Below are 27,529 nucleotides of genomic sequence, written 5' to 3' on the forward strand. Positions count from 1 at the left end.
TATTGCAAAGTTAATTTAGAGTTTTTGTTTTTAAAAACTTCCTCCCAAATAGTGCTTTTCAGTTCTGTGTTTTTTGTTTTTGTTTTTGGTTTTTTTTGTGTGTTTTTGTTTTTTGTTTTTTTTTGGATGACAGGGTAAAATAAGGGCATCTTTGAAAAGGAGCATCTTTTCCCCTTGTAACTTCCTTTCCACCATGTATGAATTCAAGAGTACTGAGATATCATTTCTTCTGTGCCTGGATGCCAGGAGAGTGGGAGGGAAGCTAGAAGGAGCAATAACAGGGTACTTAGCGTTTATTTGGCAAAATCCCCAGAAGAATTTTTACAATTATCTCAGATGTACATGAGATGTGAACTTCAGCCTGTTTATATAATCAAAACTCGTGTGTCTGCATTAACTCAGCATTATTGGCTCTTCCCCTTGGTACAGGTAGGAAAAATATCCTCTGGAGACTAAAATGCATGTTCATGCAGTAAGCTTGTATTCAGCTTATCCCTTAGGAAACATTACCATAGCAAATCTTATTTCAGATTTGGGATGGATTTTATTCTTAAATTACCTGTTTTATCTTTAAATTCCCTGTAAAGGACAAAATTGCCAACAGAGGAAAAAAATAAAAAGAAAAAAGTGGATCAGATTATTATCAAATTTCAGAGATTTTGAACAGAGCAACCACTTCACTGCTTTACCAGACAGGCATCCTGTAGTTTTGGTCACTTCTCAATAGCTCTAAGTTATGCAATTATAGAAGAGATGTATCATTTACACTTGGGCAATATTTGGTACCAGCTGCTGATACCAATGCTAAAAGAAACAGTCGGAAGTGATGTAGAGAGAGGAACAAAAACTTACGGTTCTTAAAGAATTTATGTAGAAACATCACTTTATGATTAACTATTACAAAGTAATAACACTGAATAGCTGATAAATTTTCCTGTTTATCATTGATGCTGAACCTTTCAAATATTACCTTTCCCACATTGTCCTGTCTCATGCTGCTCAAGACTTGTGTTAGTGCACTGGGTTAGGACCAGAAGAGATGAGGGAGGAGATGCCAGCAGCACTTGAGTAATAACCCAGGCAGTGGGTGGGACCTGCCAGCTTGCACGGGCTCTAGCACACCCAATTCCTTCATGGGCAGGTGAGAGGCTCTTTAGAGGGTTTTGGAAGGAAGCCATGGTTTTGGTTAAAAAAAAAAATCTCAATTTTTTTGGGTTCTTTTCAGTCCTACTTTCAGATGTACTTGGCACTCAGATTTGTTTCTTTGCACACAAATGCTGGGTGTGAGGTTGACAACAGCTGGAAGGAGGAACTGCCCTATCTCTTCTTGAAAGTGAGTGCTCCAAAGGACAGAAAAGGTTTCCAATGCCTAAAAATGTGATTTTGTTAAAGCACAGACAAATGTACTAGAATGAGAAGACTCCTCAAATATAGTGAGTTCTTATCAGTTATGGCAGATCATGCAGAGTAGTTGGAAACAAATGCCTTCAGGTATACTGAGTTTGCAAGGTGGATTTTTTAGCATAATTTTGCTTTGTGTTTTACAGATTTTTGATAGATTTGTAGCTTGAGCTAATGTGTTTCCCATGTGACATTCTCTCCAAACCACCCATGAGGTGTTTTGGACCTGTCTGTGCAAATGTTCTGTAGGACCTGGAGGGGAGCAAAACAAAGTCACACTCTCTGGTGCTAATTCCCCTTTGTAACAAAGCCTGATTTAGGATGTTTCTACAGTAAATTTAGAAGTAAACAAATTATTTTAACAAATCACAATTAGAGGTGTACTTAAAATTATTTGTAGTTTGTTTTCATAAATTTTGGTTGTGTTTTTTTCTTTTTGCTGTAGTATATTTGCAAAACAGTCTGTAGAAATAAATGGGGGGAAAACCCTTTTATTACTACATGACTGTTTAAGTGGGTTTTTCTGCAGTTTAATTTCGTGGAGTGTTTTCATTTTTTAGACTTATTTCTTCTCTATGCTAAATAAGAACAAATGTTTTATCTTCATTTAAACATAATGTATAGTCAACTACCTTCTGTCATGCCTGTACAGTCTCTACCTGTGATTCTTTGATGCTGAGAATCTCCCAAGGGCCATCCAGGGTAGATTGGCCAGTGTGTAATTATCCAACAGAACTGCTGAAGACCCCTAAGAAACTGGCAAAGCTATTGGAACCAGCCAAAAATGTAAGGAAGTGTTACCTGAGGCTTGAAAGAATTAATGGTGTCTCCTTTGGCATGACCATTGTCTTGGCTTTCCAGAAATATTTGGTCTTCAGCAGCTGTAGGCAGCATCCTCAGGTGTTTGAGGGCAGCAGGACAGCTCCTGGATGGGGAGGGTATGATTTGGGTGAGATTTATGCCACACCTGCATGTTGTCAGGGTCTGCAGATCGTGCCAGTGTGAGCACTCTCTGAGCAGTTCAGCAGAGAGGGATGGGCCTTAACATGAGCTGACATCAGTTCTCCTGAAAGCAAGCAAGATAAAGGTGAGCTTGAAGTTTCTAATTGGTTTCTCTTTCCACTTCTTTGTTTCCTGATATCAAGTCCATTAACTTTATCATTCCACTTACAGCTTCTTTAGAATTAATAGTTTTTAAATTGCAAAAATTTTTCAGGGTTGAAATGATTTAGGTGAAACTGTGGGATGGTGATTTTGGGGACAGAAGCATTTGTGCAAGAAAGATGCAGCACTGCTAAATCAGTAGGAAGCCATCAAATTCAGGTGAATGTAACTTAGGGCAAAGGAATTGGAAAGAGCCCAAGGAAAGAGCTCTCTTCTATAAGAAATCTCACTGTGGCAGCAGATCAAAGTGTTGTGATGTAAGTAGAACAAGAATGAGAAGCAGAAAAGCTTTTGAAATCGGAATAGGTTTGTGAGATTGTAGAAGTGCTAAAACTATCTGTCTAGTCTTTCTAGTCCTAAGGGAAGCACTAAAATGAATTCTGAGAGTTGATGGATATGCATTGTTTTGTCAATACAAACATGGAGACTTTTTTTTTAATCTTAGTAAAAGCATGGTAAATTAACATGGAGTATTTTGTTCTTTAATACAGCAAAGTATCCAGCTATGCTAAATCTTCTCTAGCAGGTCTGTCTGACTTTCAAGCATTCATAGTCTGCTTTGCTGTTTTTATAGACTTCTTGTAAATATATTAGCTGCGTAGATGTCTCTGTGCCTGTGTCTCATTTTAGGAATGAAATGAGAAGTCTTGATTTGGAGCCTTTTTGGGGAAGGTTGGTGGCATTTTTGTGTGGTTTTGGGTTTTGTTCCTTTATTTTTTTTTTTTTTCCTATGGGTAAATTAGGTTTCTCACAGCAAAATAACTGAATATATAGTTAGCCTTATAGCATATACCTGAAAATTCTAAAGAGTGATGGCAGATTAAATCTCATCAGATATAGGTTTCAATATACCAGTATTAAAAAGCATGTTTCTGGTGGAAAGATCAATATTTCTAATGTTTTTAATATTGGCTGAATTAAAGGTACATTAATATTTTCTTACTTTGTTTTTCCCTTTGCTCATTTTGATAATCAATATGAATTTTATGTGAATCCAAATGAGAATATCTTACCCAATTTAACATCCAGTGGTCTGGGTATTTTTCCCACAGGAAAGACAACCTTTTTTAATATATTTTTGTGAAGTAAATTGACATTCTGGAATGAATTATTCAAATGTGTTTGCTGACTTGTAAGCAAGCTTTTAGTTCATGTCTGTTATTCAAGATCTTTTAAAGGTCATGAGCTTTCTTTTTCATATTGAATAGGTATGTTTCTCATTGTAAATCTTGTCTTTAAAAAAAAGCCCCACAGTAATGTGTAAGCAGGAAATCTAAATCTTTTCATCTACAGAATCCTTCTAAATAAGGAGGGGAAAGGGCACTGGCTCTTAATTTTTATAAATGGAACAATAGGTCTCTCATGGGTATAATAAACCGATTTATCTGTGAAGCTTTTCATAAGATTTAATTAAATTCTCAGCAAAGTGACTGAAATTTTGTTTGAAAGACAACACTTGCTTTTTAAAATGTTATTTTGTCCCTTGGGCTGTAATTAGGTTGCATTTAGATGGATTCTTGATATGTTAGTTTTCTTTTCTTCACTCTTACTACTGGGTTCTGCCCTGGATGATCCCTTAGTTTAAAAGAAGAGGCCTCAGTCCCTCAAGTGCAGAAGCCCACAAACAGGCTTTATTTTTCACGAAGACCTCATCTTGCAGCTATTAATTTCCAAATAACGTTACCTTTCTACTATGGATACCCTAAATGTGGTCCTTCATGCATGTAGATGAAGCCTGAATCCCAAAGGTATTCTATTAAAAGTCCAGAGAACTGCAACCTTCATTATTTTAGCCTTGAAAATTATTTCCTGTAGATCATTTTGCCTCTAATTTGCCTTCTTAACTTGTTGTTCTGGGCTGCCACTTTAGTCCATTAATGTGCAAATTCTTTTGCTTGCTTGTCTAATTCTGTTCTCAGCTGCAGCCTGGATAGAGCAGATCAGCTTAATATTGACTTCAGCCTCTGGGTCATATCCAAGCCTCAGTTTCTCTCCTTAACTACCAAATTCTCCTACAAATTCTTTTTTTCGCATTGTCCTGCCTTTTCTCTGAAGCATGAGAAACTCTTCAGCAAACCTGGAAAAGTCCTTGCTTATTGTCTTCCAATCATTTTTTGCAGGTCAGCTCTACCATGGTCCTACAAAATTCAGATTTAGTGGTAAGGCAGATAATCCAAAACTGTTTTATATGGAACAAAATATATTTTGGAAAATAAAATGTTCTCCACTAAAATTTGTGCAGTTAACAGAGCTTTCTTGGTCCTTTTCTGACATTATTCACTTGCCTAATTATTTTATTAGTATACTTTCTTTTTCTACACATTTTAATACTGAAGGGCTTTGGGGCACAGGTGGCAGGAGGTCTAAATATTTGGATCTCCAATAGTTGCTGTAATATGTGTCATTGAAACTGATACATTGTTATTGGGCCAGTCCAACCATGTTAGAGATTTATGTAACTGTGGGGAAATTAGGTAGAAACGAAGTAGAGTGGATTTTAAAAAAGACTCCTTTTAGTGTGTGTGTATCTTTAGTTTTTTTTTTTTTTTTTTATTGTACAGAGGCTAAGATTATTCCATACATGCTTGACAAAATATGTTTTTTTTGGGGGGCTGGCTAACATAAAAAATAGAACTATTGTTGAGTCATGTGATCTTCCGAAATACCAGCTCTTTATTTACAATCTGGGTTTGTAAATGTTATAAATGTATAAAGATGATAAATGCTTTGAAGGTGTCCTGTTTTGGTATAATCCCTGGGACAACAGTCTCAGGATGTTGCATACTCTTGTAAATAGCAAGTAAATAATTGTGCCACTAGAGTATACTTGATAAAATTTCCAATGCCAGTCAGAACATCCTCAGACACATCTCAGAGCAGTAATATTAATTTGCTGTGTTATGAACTTGAAAACATCTCAGCAAACCTGGTGCATCAGGAGTGAGTTTCTTCCCTGGAATACAACTGGGAGAGTTAGTATGTATAATGTAAATGTATAAACATTAGCATAATGTTTTCTATGGTATGTATACATGAACATGATTATATAGATAGGTTTCTGGGCAGTTTTCTTCTGAATAATAACACTTATCACACCCAATATTTTATGGCAATCTGGCTTTACAACACAAAGGTTTTTTTTTTCTGTACTGAATAGCTAAAATAATCCCTATTAGAGGAACACTTAGATTGCACTTTGTCAATTTCTTGCTGGGAATTAAGTTTTCTTCATGAACAATCCTTTTGAACGTCTTCCATTTTCTCCAGAAGGAAATGACAAATCCCTTCAGTAAGTGTGGCAGGAGGGAGTAATGGGTAATGACTGATTAGGGTCTCATTTCCTTTACATCGTGTTGTGATATATGGTGAGAAAAGTTCATTCACCTCCTTAGAGCAGATGTAGCTCACTTTTCCAGTTTGTGTGGTTTACCTTATTGAGGTGGGGATATATAAATTCTAAACCCCTCCCTTGCTGGAAGGAGAAGCCAAACTTGCACAAGTGAGGGATCAGATCATTTGTTCCTCATTATTGCATCTGATTCATCAGTACTGCAGGTTTTCTTAGGCACAGGTAACCTGATGGCTGAACTAGAGTAAAGTGCTTAGTGTCACATTAATTCCACAGATCATGACAAAAAAATAATTCTATGTATGTTAACCAAAATGCATTTAGACTGAGGGCATTAAAAGGCTGATCTGGGCTGAGTTTCATAGTGATTATGTATAAAACCTGTATGGGAGCAGGGAAAGATTGAAACTTTAAATGTATAGCATTGGTCACTCTTATTAATTGCAAGAAAATAAAAGAAAGTTCTTAAACCACTGACTACTGGGGGAAAAAAAAAATTCGAGATCACTCTGGTAGCCATGTGAAAGGTGATTCACACTCATTCAGATAGTGAAGACTCCCTAAGTAGATAAAGGAAAGTTATTTTTCTTTGGAGTACTTCCAATCCACTGATTTTTAATTTTTTTTTTTTTAATTAGAGTAAGATAACCTTCAAAAGAGTTAGTCTCCATTCTTTAAAGTTATGTGTGAGCCATTTGACTATAAAATGAGACAATGCAGAGGGTTATAAGGATTATAATCACTTATATTTAGGCAGCTGATGAATCCAATTGGTCAAGTAGTCTAGTTCTCAAAGCATGCTTTTAACAAACTCATCACAGAAGAAATGGAGTTGAGTGCAGTAATTTTATTGAAAAAATCCACAGGTGTGTGCAATTCCTTTATTAAAATGTTTTCAAATACATTGGACTAGGAGCAATTGATGGTCAAGAGATATTCCTTTTTTATACATTTTTATTTCCAAAACTATACAGACATTGGAAAACTTTCCTTTTCCTCCATTTCGATTAATAATAATTCTGTAGTGATAAGCTATAGGTCTCCCTTTTCAAGCTGCAAGCCCACTTTTCTGGAGGTGACATTTTGCATCTTTGACAATTAAAAAAAAAAACAAACTGTCAGTCATATTTACATGTGCTTAAGGTTGCATAATTGAGCATCATACAGGTTCTGAAAACCAATGGTTTTCAAGATTCACCCAGGTGGGTTGAAGGTTTTAAATACATACATAACTGCATACATGTGATTTAGTAGCCGAGACACCCTCTGTTCCCTTTTGTTTTTGAGGCTATCTATAAACTCTGTGCTAGCCATGGTAAAGGTTTGTTTTAGTAAAGGTACTCACTGAGAGAAAGCATCACTGACAACAACTAGAGCTGATCAAAGACATGAATGGGCAGAGAACTGTGTATGTATATACAATAGAAGGACTAATGTTTCAAAATTAACTTGAAGCTCTTATGTAAAAATAACATCTAGAATAAAAGCTATTTCCTGTACTGGATTAAAGAACAAAAGACCCCCACAAACACTTGTGTAAGGAAAAAAGTGGAGCTCAACATGGGAAAAGAACAATAGAAGCATGTGGATTAAATTCAGAAGCTGATCTTGCAATGTATAATTACTGGAGATTCAGTTGAAATATAGCAACATTATCAATGGGAAATGAAGGCTACAACTGCAGAGGACACATACATTACACTTTATGAGCTATTATATTGGCCAAACAGATTTGTCTATATTATTTAGTTGAATCCTTAAGGCTTCTCTAATATCTTGCATGACAGTGCTGTCTGCTTGGATCTTCCATGCATGAGGGAGAGGGGCAATTTTTCAAGAAAAAAGAAAATTAAGTTTGTCCACATTTCAATTACAATAGCACATCCAGAGACACAAAATAAAAGACAAAACTTTATAGTACCTTTTTTTCATTTATTTTGGCCCCCAAAAGATGCATGCACTAGGCTTTATGTACTATAAGGTATTGAAATATTTACAGCATTGTACATGTGCTCTTAAAGGGATGGCAAAGGGAAAGGTCTGTTTTCATCTTGGTGGGAGTAGAAGTTAATTTTCCTAGCTTAATAATACCTATTCAAAGTGAGAGATGACTCTTCCAAAAAGAAAAGCCCACAGAGAATAAAGCTATAGCATAATTATAGCCAATGTTAACAAACTGTACAGCACTTTACCTGGGAATTCTCCTCTCTCTCACTCCTGTTTGGAATCACAGTATCAACTATTAAGTGATGTTGCTATGCTCCCCTTGTCCTGTCTGCCCTGTTTCTCTCTATTCCAGCAGGTATAGGTGTATATTACCTATTGACATGATTTTATTTTTAAATTATTTTGGCATGTGGAATGGACATGTAATTCACAATAACCTGATGGCAATTTTCTGGATGAATGATATGACTGATATTTACGGGATTATGGCACTAAAGAATTCGGATCACTATAAAGCGCATCATAAATACTTCAAGTGGATTTAGGAAACCATCTCTCTAAGAAATTCAGTGAGTAAGGCTCATATCACTGATTTCCCACTGCTTTTAAAGGTACAGATATGATACCCAATAGACCAGGTTGAACAAGCAGAAGGCAGTTGGGAAGAAGATGCGGGCATAGGAGTCCATTTTGGCAATGCGGATGTGTATTCTGCCGTGCCTCCACGCCCCCGTCCGACAATCCTCAAAGCAGCAAAAAAAACTGGCACAGTCCTTGCCATCGAGACACTCATACCCATACTCCTCATCCCTTTCTTGGAGGTGTGTAGCATTGTTCATTTGAATAGTAGCTGATCGGGGGCGGATGTCAATAGTAGGTGCCTAGGGTGCGGTAGCAAAAGAAGAAAAAGACGGTAGAGGGGAGAAACTTTGTTATTATCACCAGACCAGATGGGGATGATGGTCAACATGTGCATGATGGTTCTGTGGGGGTACATGGGAAACTGCTGAGGTGTTCTAGTGGTGGTATTATCTTGAACTTACTAAAAGTTCATACCCTTTAGAGGAAAGCAGCACAACCCAATCTAAAGTTAGCAGCTATGGGAAATTAGCTTCAAAGCTAAACTGAGTAAACACGAGAGGTTAATTGAAGCATCCAGGAATATAACTGAAGGTATTTTTAGTTTTTGTTTTATAGTTTATGTAGCTGCTTGATATCTGAAGGCAATTTGTGTATTGCACATGAAAGGAATTGAATCAATTGGAAATGCAGGATTTTAAAAGGGGTGGTTCATGTTGAGAAAAAAGAGTATGTATACACAGGAAAAAGGCAAAACCTAGTTTTTTTGAATAAGATTAAGAGAATCTTTATAAGACTCTCCAATTATTTTAATATTTGCAGCTTACCACCTACTAATGTTCACCAACTAGAAGGTTCAACATGTTCTGAATTTTATATAGTAGCTGTACATGTATATATACATACATATAATTAGAATGAATTGAGCAAGTGTTTAAAACACATTCACTGGGTGAATGCTGGGATGATAGGCATTGAAATTTCATGCTGATAGTTATTAGGGAAACATAACTCCATTCCATAAGTATGCAAATTCAATGTTATTTATTTTATGCTGCTTCTTCCACCCCACCCCCACCCCTCCACTCTTTAAAATTTTTTCTTAATCAAATCTCTGCATTTCTGAATAGACATAAGGTTTCGATATGGAACACGGCTAGATATATTAGCTAATTTTCCAAGTGTGATGATCACATTTGATCCAGTGACAACATTAAAAATCTAGATGCATCTTAAACCCTTTCAAAACTCTGACTTTTTTTTTTTTTTTTTTTTTTTTTTTTTTTTTTTTTTTTTTTTTTGCGTGGTGAACAGCATTTGAGTAATCGATTGAAGTTTTTTTCAGGTCAATATCAGAATAGATTTGACATTATAATTAGGAGTGAAATCACAAAGGTTAAAAATCCAGGGTCAGAGTTGAGTTCTAAAAGGGTGCATTGCAGGTTTTAGGCTAGCTGGTGCTATTGAATCCCATGGCAAATTGAGAGAGAGGAGCAGAAATGTGTTAACGTTAAACTCTCTTAATTCATGTGATCCAATAATGTTGGTCACTCCTGAACTTAGGTAAGTTCAGACCCGTAGTGGTATTTGGGCTGCTGAATCAACTCTACAAATTGTTTAGAAATTTGTAACCATTCTACTTAATTAGGAAGTAGCTTGAGTAGTTTTCTCATTAATTACAAGACCAAACAAAACACCACTCTCATCTAAGCTCTAATAGTTAAATTCAGCAGTCGCATGCAGTGAATTTCCATTCCAAAAAATGTTATACCTTGAAGGAAAACATCCGAAGAAGCTTTCATTTTGTAGACAGAAAAGAGAATCAGAGGGTTTTGTTTTAAATTAAAGAAAGGAAAGAAAGAGACAAAAATAATGTAAATTAAAAATATGTTTCTAAAAAACATGGTAAGTCAAAAATAACTAAATTTATAGAGAGATTGGGATTAGGGCAATTGAAACAAGTATCTGTAACAGAAAATCCCCCACATTTTCCACTTGTCACTGTCTTGTTTACATCTGGGCCAAAGACATAAGATATCAAACTCCTGTTAGATTTTCATATCCTGAGGGAATGCTAGTCTTTTATGCTGAACTGTTTTGAAAGAGACCATTCACAATTTATAGAAGCATCTTTTGGAAAGATTTTTTACCTGCAAATTGTGCCCTGAATACTCTACTTTTATGGTTTTTAGACTCTGTGATTAGGATTCTGGCAAGCATTTATAGTTCTATTTCTTCCCAGATGCTCATAGATAAGCAATATAAAGAACAAGTTATTCCTTCTCATGTGGATGCCTTAAAGTGAAACAATTAAATCTGAGGTGCATTTAATTTTGCTCCTTTACCTGACTGCATAAGACACACACACACAGAGACTTCTATGTCCATCTAACACAGGATTCTATGTCCATCTAACACATTACTTTATCATTTTACATTTTTTTACAGTCTACCTCTCAGCAGCTTTAAAACTTGAAATTATAGGAATAGTATGTAGTGATAGGTTCCTTAACTGCTATTTTTTCCTATCTCCATTTTTGTGATATATTTTAAAACTAAAACAGAATATCTTCAAAAGTCCTTGGACATTTTAGAGCAAATACAAATTACTTTATTCTTTGCTACATGCCTGAAATGGAGATGAAAATTCTCTTTATTGATGTTAAACATTTTTCCTTCACATTTTTCACTCTTTGGTTGTTTTAAGGGTTTTTGTTTGTTTGTTTGTTTGTTTTCATTATTTTTTTGCTTTATGGGGGTGTTTTGGGTTTGGGGATTTTTGTTATTTTCTTGGTTTTTTTTTTTTTTTTGGTAGATGTTTAGGGTAAATCTTTTAGAGATTCTAAACAACACATTTGTCAGCTAAGTTGCCCAAAGGCAAGGAGAAATCTGTCCTGGACAAAATAAGCATCAAATTCTTTCCTTGTCTGGGCAAAAGCCCAAATCACTACTGAGGGTATTTCCAGGATTTTTAAATTATTGCTACTATATCCATTATTTTTACTATTGGGTCGCATATATCCACAAACATCATTATAAACTACTGCAAAATCACTTTCTAAAGCAGAGAATTAGGTAAATAAGGTAAAAATATAAGAAAAAGAATTTAAGGAAGCAATAGAAAGGAAACGGATGCTGAATGGAAGCTGCAAAAATCACACCAAAGTTTGAATATAAAAGTTTAAATGTAGTCCTGGTAAGCAAGGTAATCATGTCAATGATGTGGACATAAGCTAATGGCATAGAATATTACTAATACTAATATAGAGAAACAGAGATATTTTCTATAAAGAGATCTATTTATAGCAGAAATAATGGCTTTGGTAGTTGTGGTTGGCAGAACACTTTGGTTAAAAAGATCTTTATCCTAAGAAATTAGTTCTTCTGGCATCCAGAAAGCTGTAATATATGAGCTTTTGATTCTCAAAGTGAATATTTGCATTCCTTTTGTTATGAAGAATGGGTATATAGGTAATAGAGAAGTATGAAAAAAAAAAGGACAGTAATAAAGAGGGATTTAAATACTCTCTCAGAAAAACTAATTAAATTTTAGGCCTTGCTGGTCAAAAGATACATACTGGGTTTTTCTTCTTTTTGTCTTTATCCTTGCTTGGCTTTCTGTTGCTGACAAAGTAATGCAAAGTTCCATATTCCACCAGTGCAGAGAACACAAAAATAAAGCACACTGACACAAAAAGATCCATGGCTGTCACATAGGAGACCTTGGGAAGAGATTTACGAGCAATTGTACTTAGGGTGGTCATTGTCAGCACCGTTGTAATTCCTAGTAGATAGAAAAAAAACAGAAAAAAACCATTACTTCAAGTAACAAACTGATTTTGCCAGTTATCTCTCTGTGATTGGTTTTGAAGTGTGCCTGGAGTTCAAACACACAGCAGAGGTATTCAGTAGCACATTCTAGCAGTAAAATGTCAGTTCAATGGGAGCTTAGAGGATTAACAGGGGTAATGCAACATTTCTGCATGGTCACTGCCAGTGTTGCTCTGTAGAGTACTTTGGGTAGATTAATTCTAAATTTAAGGTTTTGGTTTTGTAGTTTACATCTGGGGAGTTTTTATTTTTATTGAAATTTGAAGTTTAGGGTTTGTATGCTCAAGTGATTAAAGAGAGCAAGAGAAATATCTACAAAAGAGAAGTAGTGTGACATGCCTAACCATCCCTTCCCTTTCAGAACATTATTGCGTGGACTGTGATGTGAAAAATGTTGAAAAATAAAAAATGCATCAGAACAGTTAAAAATCTCCCACATGTTTTATGGCAAATTTCACATTGTTGGTTTTTACCTTACTGGTGCAAATTGACTAATTCTCAACAGAGGGACAAGTCTGTTTTGTGTATCTAGGTAAAATTTAAAATAATAGCTGAATACCTTTATTAATTTTGTACTTCTTTAAATCAGTTTTTATAATCTCTTTTTAAAGAGGATGTGAAAAAAATGCTTAAAGCTTTCTTTTATGCAAGCCACTGGTCCTCTGTTCTGTTCTTTCTAGGGAGTCTGGAATGAGAATTGTGTACACTGTTTTGCACTCCAGTGTGTGCTCTCTGCTGTGGTTCTGTGAAGAAATGAAAATGCAGAAGGAAAAATGGAAATAATTTTCACATGTGTAGATTTAATGTAAAAGTAGAAAATGTGTTAAAGCTTCTCTAGCTGAATGTTTCTGCTTTATTTCTTACTGTTACAGCTGCTTTGCACAGGCAAGATTAATTTGGTCTCTTAGTTTATTTGTGGAGCAGTTGCTAAATGTGTAGAAATTTCTAATTCTGATTAATTGCATGTCACATTTTCATGTGTAAGATTTTGGATACCACCAAATTCGGTTGATTTTTTTTTTTTTTTTTTTTGCCTGAAGTCTATACTTGATTGTTGGTTTCTAAAGTGGTCATGGTGGTACATTCTCCCCTTGTTAGCACTTGGACACACGGCCAGAAAGGTGGATTCCTTCTAGGTAATTATTTAATTTGTGATGCCAGTCACGGTGATATGGAAGTAGAACAAGTGAAACTAATGCATCCTGCCTCCAATCCAGCTGTGTGTCCCCATCCTCTTGATGTTTATAAAAATTCTGCTGTAATCAGAAAAAATGTGAAAGCTTTTATTGTTGACAATCTGCAATAGTCAGAATCTGACATGATGAAAAGGAAGAGATGCAAATATAGCTCAGTCTGTGTTATTCCTTGGCAATTACTGCATTCCTCTAAATGAGGAGAGTTTGTGTGAAGTTGTCTTGCTCTCATATTTACAAACTGGTGATCTGCAGAGGTGTCAATTAAACATCAAAATGCTTGAAGAAAACAGGAAAGATAAACTCACCCAGTGATGTTCTGGCTGGAACTGCATCCTTATTAATCCAGAAAGAGACCCAGGACAAGACAACAATAAGTGTGCAAGGAATGTAGGTCTGAATAGTGAAATAACCCATTCTCCTGCTCAGGTTAAAGAAGACAGACATGACTACATAGTCTCCTGTAAAACAAAAGCAGAACAAATAGAATAATATATTAGAAAACTAACATAAAATCTGTATGTAAGAGCTAGGGGCTTCCTATTCTGGGCTGTGTGTGCATAAATATAAAAGTGATTAACCGGATGTACTGATGGCAAATACACATATCCAACTTCAACACAGCTCTAGCTCGAGAACCAGTGTGTTTTCCACACTAGGAAAACTAGCAGTCATGCAGATTCACTCAGGGAACTTTGCTGTGTGATTTCAAGGGTAGCCTGCCTTGCAGAGCAGGACTTCTATGCAAGTAATTCCTCATATCCACACCTGCCTGCTATGATCCACTTGCAGCAGCCCAGGGTGTGGTGGGGGCCTAACCTTCCTCCAGTGTCTGTGTCCCCATCAGGGTGCTCCCAGCTCCACTCTCAAGTGTCACATGCTTTCAGATGTACTTCTGAAATTTTTCATGTTCTTAACTATTCTTCAGGGCTATGCTGTGTCAGTATTTTTTTTTATTTTGTTTTCCTGCTGCTCTTCTCTTGTATTTTCTCCTTTAAAATGATTTGAACCCACATTTCCTAAGTGACCCCAAAAGCTGGGCTAGAAGTTACTCAGGTGTACGTAACACATCATTTTTATTCAGTAGTTTGTGATTGTCTTTCCCCCTCTCAAATTCAGTCAATTCCACCTGGGTTCAGGGACACAGCAAAGCTTTAGTTTTTGTTGTGTGGGTTTTTTTTTTTTTATTTTTGAGGTTTTTTGGCTTGTTTTTGGTCTTTATTTGTTTCTGGTTTTTTGGTTCATTGGTACTATTTGTGGGGTTTTTGTTTTCTTTTTGTTGGGGTCTTTTGTTGTTTTTGCTTGTGGGATTCTTTTCCTAAACAAAGAAAACCCCTAGTTCTTATCTTTACTTCAGATTACAGCACTCCTGGGAAAAATTGTGATTGCCAAGGAGCTACAGAACCCCAGGGTACAAAGACTTAATTGCAATTCAGTGAAATGCAGCCTAGAGAGCCTAATGGACACAGGATATGATTTGCAAATATACAGTGAGCTAGTTTTCCAGTATTATCAAAGAGTCTCTGTGGCTAATGCAAGTTCTGCTTAGATCAGTACCTTTAGTTAAAATTGAGTTCCTTCTTTTCTGGCAAAAAAAATTTAAATATCTCCCAGAATAATCCCTTTGAACCTGACCACAGAAGAAACTTCAGAGATATTTTGCATCTTTGTTTTGTTTTTTTTTTTTTTTTTTGAACTTGAATGTCCATATTCCTGGGATTGACTGGCTTTAGTTTAATTATATTCTGTTATAATTAAACCAAAAACATAAAGCCCCCAAATTTTAGATATGCAGTTTTAAAAGTGATACATCTGAATATGAGCAAACAAGTGTAATAAGTACAGTCTGATGATTTCCTTAGGTCACGGATAACTTTGCATTGCATGTGCATGTGCTTCATATACCAAAAACATCCAACCAACCTATCAAAAAAACCAGCACTGATCAGCAGCACTGCAAAGCTGAAGCCATAAAATGACAGTATTATTCATTCTTCATCTCTCTGGATTATATATTAACTTCCCAAGGAATGATTTTTTTTTCAGTTTTTGGAATTATCCTTTTATTCATTCACTTTCATATATGCTATTAATAGCATTGCTATTTCAATTGTATTCTGCTATGATATGGCAGAGATCACTTTAAGCAGTAACTGGTTTACTTCCATGCAAACATTTTTAAAGAGAAGGATTTTGTGTTCAGTTATTATATCAATTTAATGGGACAAAGAATTGCCAGAAGTTAGAGAGTAAATATGAACCCAAATACAGATTAGAACATTAAAAGAATTAAAAGAATTGAGTCTACTCTTTTGGAGTAGATGAGTGATGTACCAGGTCCCAGGCAACTACTTACTCCTTCTGTTTTGTCCTATACTTGCACAGGTCTTTTCGCCCAACTGTTTGGCAGCTGTAGCCCTTCTGCCCTGAAAACATCAGACTCCAGTATAAGAGCCAGAACTTTCCTACAGGCATTAGAGTTAAATCCAAAACTCAGCACCTGTGCTGAGAAGAGCTAAATAGAGATGCTCTAGACCAAGGCATAGTGCAAGCCCTCCCTCACACGCTGTCCTTGTTCAGCAGCTGTGTGTGCAAATCCAGCCCAGGGGTGCTGTGGATACCATGTGAACATACATCTCTGTGTGTAGAGAGAGAACATCCTCAGCCCTTCTATTTTATAGACTATTTCCAAATACTGCTTTTTGTTTTGTTTGGTTGTAGTGGTGATCCTCTGGTGTCCATGGAGACTTGTCTGGATTTTAGCCTTAACCCAAGGAATGCTTTTTATACAATAGTAGTTTTACAATATTGCATGCATTATTTTAATTTTTTTTTTGTTGTTGTTCATAACATAATCCATAAGAACTTTTAAAACATAAACCAAACTTGTAAAGGCCTTAGTCCAGTCACTGGCAGTGAAACAGAACTTTGAATTCTCTGTCATCTTGAAGGTGTACTTGAGAGGGCAGTTCATTCCCATAGAGCATTGACAGTGTCCACAGAACACTGGCCACACAAGCTGGGGATATTCTAGGTGCAAGTGTTTCATATCTAATCAAACAAAATTCCCTCTGCTTTCCTTTTTTCTTTTACTTTTCCTTCTATTTTTTTTAACGTGCAACTTCATAAGCAAATATGTTTAAAAATAACATCTCTCTGCTAACACGTTCCAAAGGTTCAAAAGCAATATAATTGTTGTAGGACTTTTCAATCCTTAAAAATATTATTACACATTCCTTTATGCAAACAAAGACTTTCTTCCCGAACTGATACTTGCAATAAAAAAATCCAAACTACCCCAGAATTATATTTGTAGGAAACTCTATCAGTTTCTGTTATTTAAAAGTCTGCAGCATTGTTCTGACAGCCCTTACTTCTCATGCATTGCAGAATCGGAAATGTTTAACTGAAAGCTCAAGGAAATAAGAGACTATATATGTATTTTATATGAGTTTTAAGGTTTCTACTAGTGGAGAAGTTAAATCAGGGGAAGTAAAAACTTCTGTGTCAACTATAACTTGTGAGGCAGTGTGGAATTGACCAATGTGAAGAGTCACTCAAGGATGTGTAAATTCTTTTAAATTAGTAATCTTTCTAATCTGAAAGCCTGCTGATGCTGCAGACACTGTTGTGTTATGGTATGTTTCAGATCCTTAGAAAAGAAAGGAATAATGTTAATGTTTTACCTTGCTTTCTTGGGGTTTTGGGAAGTGGGATGTACAGATTACTTTTTTTTTGAGGTAAAAGTAAGAAAAACAAATGGAATTTAGGAATTGCCAAGACAAAGCAAGTTAATAATTCTGTAATGTACTTAATATCTCTTCTAGTCTTGAAATAATATGTTCTGGTTTTGTCTGGGACAGGATGCATTTTCTTGTGAGTCGCTGGCACAGGGCTGTGTTTGCATTTAGCCTAGAATGATGTTGATGCCACACTGATGTTTGTTGGTGCTGTTTTTACCCCAAGCTCAGGAATTTTCTGTCTCATGCTCTGCAGGTGAGTAGCTGCAGAAAAAGCTGGGGGGGTGCATAGCCAGGACATCTGACCCAAACTGGCCAAAGGGATATTCCACACCCTGGGATGTCTTGCCCAGTACATGAACGGGGGGAGTGGGCTGGGAGCTGCCAGTCACTGCTTGAGGACGAGCTGGGCATATCAGTGTTTGGTAGTGACCAACTGCATCGTGCATCACCTGCTTCTCTTAGATTCTGTCACTTTCTCCCCTTTTTGGTGAAGTTATAATTAGTGTTATTTGCATATTTGTAATAATAGTAATATTTTGTTTTAATTATTAAGTTGTTCCTATCTCAGCCCATGAGGTTTACCTTTTCTTTCTGATTCTCCTCCCCACTGGGGAGGGGTGGTGGGTGGGGAGTGAGTGAAAAGCCACATATACTCAATTGCCAGCCAGGGAAAACTGTGACAATAATGAGATAAGGAAAAGAGGACTAAGTGGTGGAATGCTTCAGAGAAGTATCTTGCTGGGATTGCCAAGTTTACTAAAGTGATGTTGGAACAACATAACAGCAGGTCTTCTGACATTTTGAATAACAAAAGTACTCTGAACATACAAAATAATGCAAGACCTAAGATGTGAAGTTTAGGACTCAGTCTCAGGTGTCACAACACATACATCCAAAACCTCAAATGCATTAAGTCCCCTGTGGAACATGTACTTGACAGTGCTTTGCTTTAATCACACCTTTCACGATGGAATCTTGCCCTGTTTTTATCCAGATTTGCTTTATTTTCTGACTCTATTCATGCACTTCTCAGCTCTTTAGCTGAGACCAGCTTAAATACTCTTTTATTTTCAGATTACCTCTGTGCCTCAGGTGATTTTTCACTCCTGGTGTGATGTCTGCATGAAGCTGTCAAACTAAGACATTAGTTTAGTAAAAAATGGCCAGACTTGATCCTCAGCACAATGTCATTTATTAGTCCTCACTTGGCAAATTTATAATCTTTTCATTATTACTTCATCCTCTTTCCTTGAGCTCTCTCTTGTTTGTCCAATATTGTCTGCTGCAGCAAGAAAGCTTCCCAGACTGCCAGATTGCTTTTTGGAGCACTAATACACTTCTGGAGTTTTCTAGAAATTAATGATAATGCAACCTGGCAGTGTCTTTGTAAGACAACATGCTTAAGCACTCAACATTTGACATCGTAATTAAAAGATTTTGGATTACTTAGCCTTTCACCAGAGACCTTACCTTCCTATCGTCTGTTCTGAGGTAAATTTCTATTACACGTATCTAGAAAATAACACCTCCATAATTTTCAATTTTTAAAGAAATACAACTTTTCCTTGGAAAAAATAATCTTATTACACTGAGGAGTATAAAAACTGATCCTTCATGTATTTGGACCCTTCCTTTCTTTCTCTGAATATACAAATTTCTCCTATTCCTTTGTAGTAATCTGTGTTTGTATCTGCATGTAGACAGACATAGTCTTTGTCATCTGAAGATACAAGTTAACCACTTTCTTCAATAACATATATTTAAACCAGAATGCAATCCCTCAGGAAAGTGGTATCCAGGTCATATTTATTGTCAGGTATAAATGCTCATATCATATTTTCTAAGTGCATATTACTCCAAATTATGTTAGGAAGATCAAGAGATGCAGAGCAGTGTTCTGACTTGAGACACAGCATCTTCGTGCTGCCACACTGTTGAATATTTCTCTTGGGGCACACAGAGGAAGTGCATGAACCTTAAGTCATTTCCAGAGTAGGAGATAATTTGACTAATGCATCAGTATTCAGTGCTTGTGACCTTAGTAAAACCTTGCAAAAGGTTTTATTTCTAACAGTCCTGTTCCATCCTAATTTACACAGGCTCATAGCAGTCTGTATGAACTTCGGAAATTGTGGTCTTCCTCCTACCCTATACTTGTGTGACATAGTGATTTGAATACCAGGATTCTGTTCTACAGTAGGGGAAGTGAATTCCTGATTTGAGGAACCATCTGTGCATGTGTGCTGGCCTAGGTCCCAAAGGTTCAATAGAAGGAATTAGTCGTGCCAGGAAGCACAGCCAGGGGGAATGTACACTGTACTTAAGTGATTTAATCAGCTCAGTGGGTGTGATCCTTCATTGCTCCCTGGTTGAGGAGTCGTTTATACCTGTGCAAGGCAAATGGGGAATTACACCCATTAGTGCTCTCTTTATGCATGCTTAAGTGACTGTGCAAAATGTAAGGTACTGGGAGAAAAGCCTCCAATTTGTACATAGAAATGATTTGGAACCTAGTGCAAATGCAAGAGAAAAGAACAGCTTTATAACACCACAAGAAATTGGTGTCTTAATTATAGTTCAGGTAGCAACACTTAGAGCTAAGATTATCTCACACTTAGTATTATGAGGATTCTTTTTGCTGTTTAAAACACTGCTGGATTTAAATTATTAAAAGAACAGCAGAAGAGCTTCAAAAATCATATATTGGCCACATAGTCAATTTACTTGTATGTGTTACTTCATTTCATTCTCAGATGGTTTTTGACTGGGGAAAATTCAGTGTTTCATTTCTGTGAAGGATATGGGGTTTTGAACAGGGAAATTCAATTAGGTGAAGGGCTGGCCTTGTTATGGGTTCACATTATTAAGTCATTCATGGCTAACTTAAAAGCTTTGGAAGACAGTGACTGTATACATAGACATGTCCATATGGATAAGGTTTTTAAGAGTTTATAAGAAGACTTTATTTCTCTCTGTTTCTTAGAAAGCTACACACCATTCTGAATGGCAGAAGCAGAGTGGCTCTCTTCTCAAACTGTGTTTGTTCCTTTATATAATCTACTACCTAAAATCTCCAGAGTTCCTCTGTGCTGCTGAGAGTTTACAGCACATGAACTCATATCCTCATACTGACTCCAGGGTATCAGGAGTTTCATTGTGGAGATCTTCTCCCTGAGTAATGACAAGTCTTCTACTCCAGGGTCTGAACAGGATTTTCTTTCTGTATTTAGTTACCTTAAATATTTTTGTCAATGTTTAGTAGTATAAAAATCAATGTCTGTTTCAGTAATTCTAATAATGTTTATAATGTAGAGCCTTATGTGTTTAAAATTTTTAAATCTGTGGAGAAAACAAATTACATAGCAGAACATTGGTAATGAATCAATAATTACCAACAAAACCTACCAAATACCTTTATTATATCCTTTTAAAATCTGAAGTTTTTCTCCACTACAAGAATTTGTTAAACTGCCAAACAAAAGTCAGCTAGGAGAAGAGTAATGCATTATCCAAACTCTCCCAGAATTTCTAGCCATCATCTGCTCCTTAAGGACAGATTAAATGACTAATAAAACACTAGGATTAGTGTAGGTTACAGATTATATGGTATGTAATAGGCACAGTTTTGTTAGTGCAGCAAATACCAACCACCTGGTTCCTACAGACAAAGATGCGCCCACTCTCCAGATTCCCAATGGGCTTTTATCCCCTAAATTTACACAGAAACCATACAGAGAGGAGCAAGCACTTTTTAAAATGTTTGCTTAAAGAGACGTGTGAAAATAGATATACAAATGGAACCTTTTCTCAAAATTACTTCATGTAAACAGCTATATAAATAAATGACATGCTTCTAGATGGGAAACCCTATCCAGTTCAGCTTTCTGGATGGAGTACGCATAGGGGAAAAAGCAAAAACAAAATCTCGTGCCACAGGAGGGCACTGTCACCTCAGAATAGAAATGAGAAAAGCTTGCAAGTCTGCCAGTGGAAAACTGAATCTTAAAAAATTCTAATTATTCTTGCCATTGAGTGTTTATACAAACACAGAAATGGCACAACTGACTTGTGTGGGTTTGTTATTAGAGGAGCACTTTTAAAGACCAAAATAAGTCTTGTGTGATAGAAATATCCCCAAAGTAGCATCAACTTTGTGTTACAAGTAATGAATATAAACTGAATCAATTGTTAATGAAGAACAACTGTGGCAGCAGAATTTATCTTCTTTTCCTCATAAATAGCTAATAGATACATCCTTGTTCTCTCTCTCTTTTGCTGTTAGCATGGCCAGCAGTCTCCTTTTCTGTTAGGCAGAGAACACAGCTAGTGCTCTTGGCTTATTTTAAAAGAAGGAATGGTAAATGGTAGTTTGATGGAATAGATGTGTTTTCTTGGGTTTACTCATGGTACCTGGAAATACCATTGAAACAACAGTGCATGATGTCTATGAGCATCTCCTGTAGGAGCTTCAAAATCTCTCTGGTTCTTAAAAAGTTGCTGGATTAGTGCAGACTATAAAAATAATAGTAAATGGCAGCAAAAGGATTCAAAATGCATCCCTCTTCATTAAAAGAGGCTTGGTGCCATCTTTAGACAGATATTCTGCAATAAGAGAAAATGACTAATTGGTAAGCTTGTGGGCATTGCCTGTAAAGCAGCTGATTTCCTTCCCACTGTGTGCCCTCCTGGCATGCTGGAGCGCAGCAAGGTTACCCAAAAGCTGCTGCAGGTGGAGAGAAAATGAAAGAAAAAGAAAAGAATGCAGACAAATGTCAAATCAGGTGTTGGTACCAGAGCTCTGGTGTATGTTCTGCTCAGCAGTGGCTGAGGCATATCCCTGCCCCCAGAAAAGGCAGTAAAAGGGGAGAATGGGAGTCAGGAATCACATCTCTCTACCAAATCAAGCAAGTATCAGATGTGGATTACATTGTACAGTACAGCTCTAATCTAGGATGAATAATCATGTAAATAGCTTAAGGTTGGTGTATTTGTCCTGATGCATTTTCATTTGGCTTTTGTGGACATCTCTTTTCTTGCCTTGACAGGGTCTATATTTGGAGTTTTGCTGGCATTTACTGTCTTGGTGAGGGTACTGAGTCAGCTTGCAGATATGGTTCAGAGAGATGTCTTGCACTGTTACAGTGGCATAAAGAAAACAGGATATTTGTTCTAAACATGCAGTTTTCTTTGAGGATTTAGATTTAGCCTATTCCAGTAGTTATCTTGTGTGAAACATAAAGTGACCTAGGGTTTTTTTTTTTTTTTTTCATTTTGCAACAGATCAGAAAGTTCATAAGTCTGTCAAGTTCAGTACCATGTCTTTCTAAAACTGGTCTTTTGTCACAGTGCAATGTTTTTACATATATGGCGCAAAAAAATATTTTGACGGAAGTGTTTGATCACTGGGAACATGACTGAATTCATTTTCATAAAGACAGGACAGAAATTTGATCACAGTACTAATTATCTGCTGATATGTGTGAGATTTATTTGTTGTCACAGCCGGAAGTGAAAAGTCTGGGGAAAAGATAAAACCAGAGGGAACAGTGTTCCCCGGGATCTGACCTGGAGACCTTCTCCTTTTCTCATTCTTTGCCAAATGCCCGATTCATTGGTTCTGTCCCTCACAGCTTCTTCTTCTTTCATTGACAGATTTTTAAACTGCATAAGGGTCAGACAGTTAAAAAAATTGAGTCTCTTCCTTCCCAAAAATGCTCAATAATCTCTTTCCCTCTGAGGTTTAGCTGCAAAATACCAGTAATTGTGTCATAGAGAAGTCATAATGTGACATGAAATAAATATTTGCCCTTTAGGACAACGAAAGAAAATATGCCATGGCACTGCAGGTATTTCCTTTTAACAGACTTGCACATGGAAGCAGTGACATTCCCTACCTGACAGCTGGCATTACATAAAAATGGGCTGAGCCATGGTCATTGCTGGTACAGCACAGCAACTGTACCCAGTGATTTCCCCAAAAAATCCAATAATAGAAATTCTTAATATCCATTTCTAAGCTGTGATTATAGTTTGATTATGCAATGAGGTAAAACAATATTAAGATTTTGACAAAGCTTGCACTGTAGTCCATTTATATAAGATTATCTCTGGGATTCAGATAGCTGCAAGCCTGGTTTTCAATTTACTTTCCAAGGGATGAATCCTAACTGCATTGCACAGCTGGATGGAGGGTAGGAGATGGGAGGAGATCTGCTTTTTTTTTTTTTGGTGCAGTTTTTAAAAAGTAAGGCAGTAAGGTGTATGTCTCTGTGTTAATATGTCTGACATTAAAGACCTTGATTTCCTGTGGGAGCAGGCAGAAGAGAGCTGCAATTAGTTTATGTTTACAAAATGACAATCTCAGCTGATGAAACTTCTGCAAAATGAGATGAATCATTACACTCATCCAAGCAAATGAAATTTCTTTATGTATGACATGACTTTCTGCCCAACAGTTCTGGATTTTGTTTGGTCCTTGGCCACTCATTCCACTTGAAGTGCTGTTTTCTCAGTTCATTTGACAGAATGTGTTCCGTTTCTCATTAGTTTCTAATTATAGGAGGAAATAATGTAATGACACTAGGCAGTAATTAAAATCTATTACTGTTGTCTGCACCTTCTCTTTGAAATCACAGAGACAAGATTTAGCCAGAGAATTTTTCATTGCTGAAAAATGTCAGTATGTGGAAATGTATTGAAGGGAAACTTAGGTGTGTTTGTTTCTAAGGTTTTATCTGTGAGTGCCAGAAGTCTGAAAGGAAAATGAACATTACTGACCGTGTGTGTTTGCCCATGATATGATTTTTTTCCTAGTTTGTGACCTAATTAAAACTGGGGTTTTTTTGCTTGTCTGTGAAGGTGAATAAGCTATTACATTGGCATTAGCAAACACAAGAGAGTTTCTAGTGTGCAGGATTAGTATTCGGATGTGACAGCAGCAATAGGTTGCAACTTCTGTGAGTGAACCATTATGCTCCAGTGTGCAAATAATCTTCAAGTTATAGTGCCTTCTGATCTCTTTCCCTTTCCTCCTTGCCTCCATCAACCAAGGATGAAAGCTCAACATCTCATCTCTGAATACTCAGGAGTTCAGGTTCTAAAGAACCTCTTTGACTCACTGTGATAAAAAGTCCATCCAGTTCAGAGGTTAGAAAATGTGAGGATTACAGGAAATATCAAGTAAAGAGAGAAAGTAGAGAGTCACCATTTCCAGGCAGCAGCACCAGCTGGGGTGCTGTTCTGTCAGGAATTTTGATGTGCCTGACACATCCTGGGTCCTTGGCTTTTTTGGATGTCTGGTTGCTGTCTGAATACCTCAAGAAAAGCTGTCTGCTTCAAGAAAATTATGCACCTACAGCAGGGCTCTGTGCATGTTTAAAATAATGTCTTGCTTAATTTTGATTATTTAATCTATTGCCATAATAATACAGGTTTTGATATAATGTAGTCATCAATGTAAGCAACTAAGAAATCTGTTTATATACTAAAACTTTATATTACATATATTACATGTATTTTCTATGTAATATTTCATTCATTTCAAGGTATCCAGATGGTATAACCACTTTCTGACAGTATCCAAATCTGCCTGCTGCAGGGATAACTGGAAATAACTTCTGTTTCTGTACTTCAAAGCATGAAGTACAACATATCCCTGGTACTTTAGATCAAACACACTATCAGAATTATGAAATGGCATGGAATAGGGATTGTCAAAATGATGTAAATTTTATCATGTTGACATTTGCAGCAATTTGTGTCTGAGAAAGAGAGCACAAAATGGTGGTTGTTTTATGGGATTTTGTTTTATGGGATTGTTTTTGTTTCATGGGGTGGCAAAGCACAAGATTGATACCATACCATGGGTCTACATATTTGGACTTTCTAGGCAATTCTGCAAAGGATTTGTCTGAAAAGAGAGTCTGGGCAAGTCCAGGGGTAATAAGAAAAATGTATGATGTAAAAATGAGAATTAAATAAATGTGACACTTTGAAGTCTAGGTTAAAAACTGCTAATAAAAATTAGATACAGGTCTATTTGGTGAGTGCCATGAGGAAAAAAAAAATCAAGTATTTAATAATTTTGGTCTAAATAACAACATATTGGAGAACTCCCTTGAAATTATCACTGTTCCATGAGCTTTGTGCAAGTCCTGGTAACTGAAATAACTGAACATGACTAATGTAGTTCGTTAACACCCCTTCTCAGATTTGCTTTTATATACAACTTTGTGAACTGTCTTGCAGGGCAGAGGTCATTTTTTAATTCCTCTGAATGCCTTTCATTTGGGGAGAAGAGGAATTTGAGGATACAGTACATTTAATCTTTGGTTTTGATGTTTCCAGTTGTTATTTTCAGGGCCAGGAGACAGTAGTACATAACCTGAGGCTGCAATAAAACTTGCTGTTTCCTTCTACTTCCTCTCCAGAGGAGAGAAGGCATGACTGCGTGGAGGCAATGTTCTGCAGGGGAGCTTGAGATTTCACAGATTGATTCTGTCTGAACGCCCCAGCAGAAGAAATATTTATACAAGGAAATACCACTCAAACACCAGCATCTCGCTTCCAGTGGGTGCACAGGGAGATGACTGGGAAGACAGTCCCATAAACAAAGAGCCCAAGGGGTGCTGGGAGGGAGGGATACGTCTGCCTTTATTGCTCAGCTTCCAGCATTAGACAGGCTTTTTTTTTTTTTTTTTTTTTTCTTTTTTTCTTAAGTGTTTCAATTCCGTTTATTTTTAGCTTCCGTTAAATATTTTGGGATACTTCATCAGCGGATATTTAGTTTTAAACCCCCAGAAAACCAATTCAACTAACCAAGAAAAGACTAAATTTTGAGTATGAGACCCTGGAAGGCAAAACATCAAAGAACAACAGTTATACAGACCAGACCCAAAGCAGGGGAGTCACCTACCAAATGTTGTGAGCTTCAGAGAGCTCAGTAAGAGCTCTTTGTTGGGTTTTTTGAGCACAAAAACCCAACAAAGACACATGATAAAATGTAAATAGTCCTGTTGGAAAACACTGTAGCAACAAACCATGTCAAAGAATCAGTGTTGATTATTGATCAGGATGCTGAAGCAGCAGGCAAGAGATCTCGGGTGTAGTCCCACTTTGATGGAGCAGCTGTAGGACAGCTGTTTCAGCCCATCAAAGTCATTGGGAGCACATGCACACTGTATTCCAACAACATCTGGGGATTCTGCTCTAAACTCATGTGGGAAAAATTAGCAGGAATAGTTGAAAAAGGGAAAACAAGAAAATTATGTAATTTCATAACATTTATGCATTTTTATACTTGTATAATAATTTTTCTCTGGCTTCTCACATGAAAGAAAATTCAAAAATATTTGTTTACTATTACTTTGTTTCCTTTGATACAAAAAGTAACAATGTAAGTATATTCATACAAAGAAGCAAAGATATACTCACAAATATTCCTATCTAAAACCAGAGCTATGAACTTGGTCTGAAATTTTCTGCTGTTTTCCAAATACATTTTTCTTAAATAGCAAGGAAAAACCAAAATTCATTCAGTTTTGTATTCATGCCTTGTCATGGTTCTGGGATGCCAGAAAAAAGCCAGACTGTATGTTTTGAAAAAGTTTTTATACAGCATGGAAACAAGATCATGCCTATAAAGCATAAGAAACTTCAGAAAACGGAATTTTGTAAGTAATGAAAATTGCCATACTCTGGGCCTTGAAAAAAAAATAAGAAAAATAAAGGTGAGAAGTGCATGAGTGTTTTATTATGTCATTGATGTGTAGGATTGGATCCCTGAACCTTTCAATAAAAAATGTTTCCATATTCAGAATATGATGAAACACTCAGTGATATGGCTTCTCAAATGACTGTGGTAATTCTGAACCTCCTTGTACCCTTGATTCTTACTGGGTATTTATGAAGTTGAAGAGTAACCAAATGTTTCATTTTCTAGTTAATTGCAATCTGAGTAAGTGCATAAACCAGGTAGTGATTATGCCATTGAGACAGTCCACAATTTTCTGTTTCCTTTCTCAGTGATAGATACAGCTGGCAGCAAAACATAAATGCATTTTTAACTTTTTACTTGCCTCTGTTGAATCTTGGCTTAAAATGAAATTACATAGCAAAGATAATTGTGTTGCTTAAAAATTCATGGGTTTATCATAGAGGCTGTCAATGTTAAAAAGCCTGCAGAAGTCTGTGCACCTTTCTGAGCTCTAATGCTAATTTCTTGTGTAGGAATTCCAGTGTATATCTTAGTGGTCATCTTTGTTAGCAGGTGGATGTGGAAATTGGGTGCATCAGGAGGATTTGCTGTTCGAATGAGTTTTAAA

At 36.5% G+C, this 27,529-nt stretch overlaps 1 protein-coding gene across 2 annotated transcripts in view; it reads right to left on the reverse strand.

Annotated features, from left to right (window-relative positions):
- Positions 1-6,746: 6,746 nt before the first annotated feature.
- GABRG2 (gamma-aminobutyric acid type A receptor subunit gamma2) overlaps positions 6,747-27,529 on the reverse strand; it is a 64,854-nt gene continuing 44,071 nt past the window's right edge. The window contains exons 7-10 of one of the 2 annotated variants that reach the window (XM_053956605.1): positions 13,773-13,925; positions 12,019-12,224; positions 10,212-10,235; positions 6,747-8,742 (exon numbers count right to left, since the gene is read on the reverse strand). In XM_053956605.1, coding sequence (XP_053812580.1) covers positions 8,467-8,742; positions 10,212-10,235; positions 12,019-12,224; positions 13,773-13,925 — 659 coding nt within the window. In that variant the 3' untranslated portion in view covers positions 6,747-8,466. The remainder of the gene's footprint in view (positions 8,743-10,211; positions 10,236-12,018; positions 12,225-13,772; positions 13,926-27,529) is intronic. The other variant, XM_053956606.1, reaches the window with a different exon arrangement.

Source organism: Vidua chalybeata, chromosome 15 (assembly GCF_026979565.1).
Source record: "Vidua chalybeata isolate OUT-0048 chromosome 15, bVidCha1 merged haplotype, whole genome shotgun sequence".
In the NCBI taxonomy this organism is placed as follows: Eukaryota; Metazoa; Chordata; class Aves; order Passeriformes; family Viduidae; genus Vidua; species Vidua chalybeata.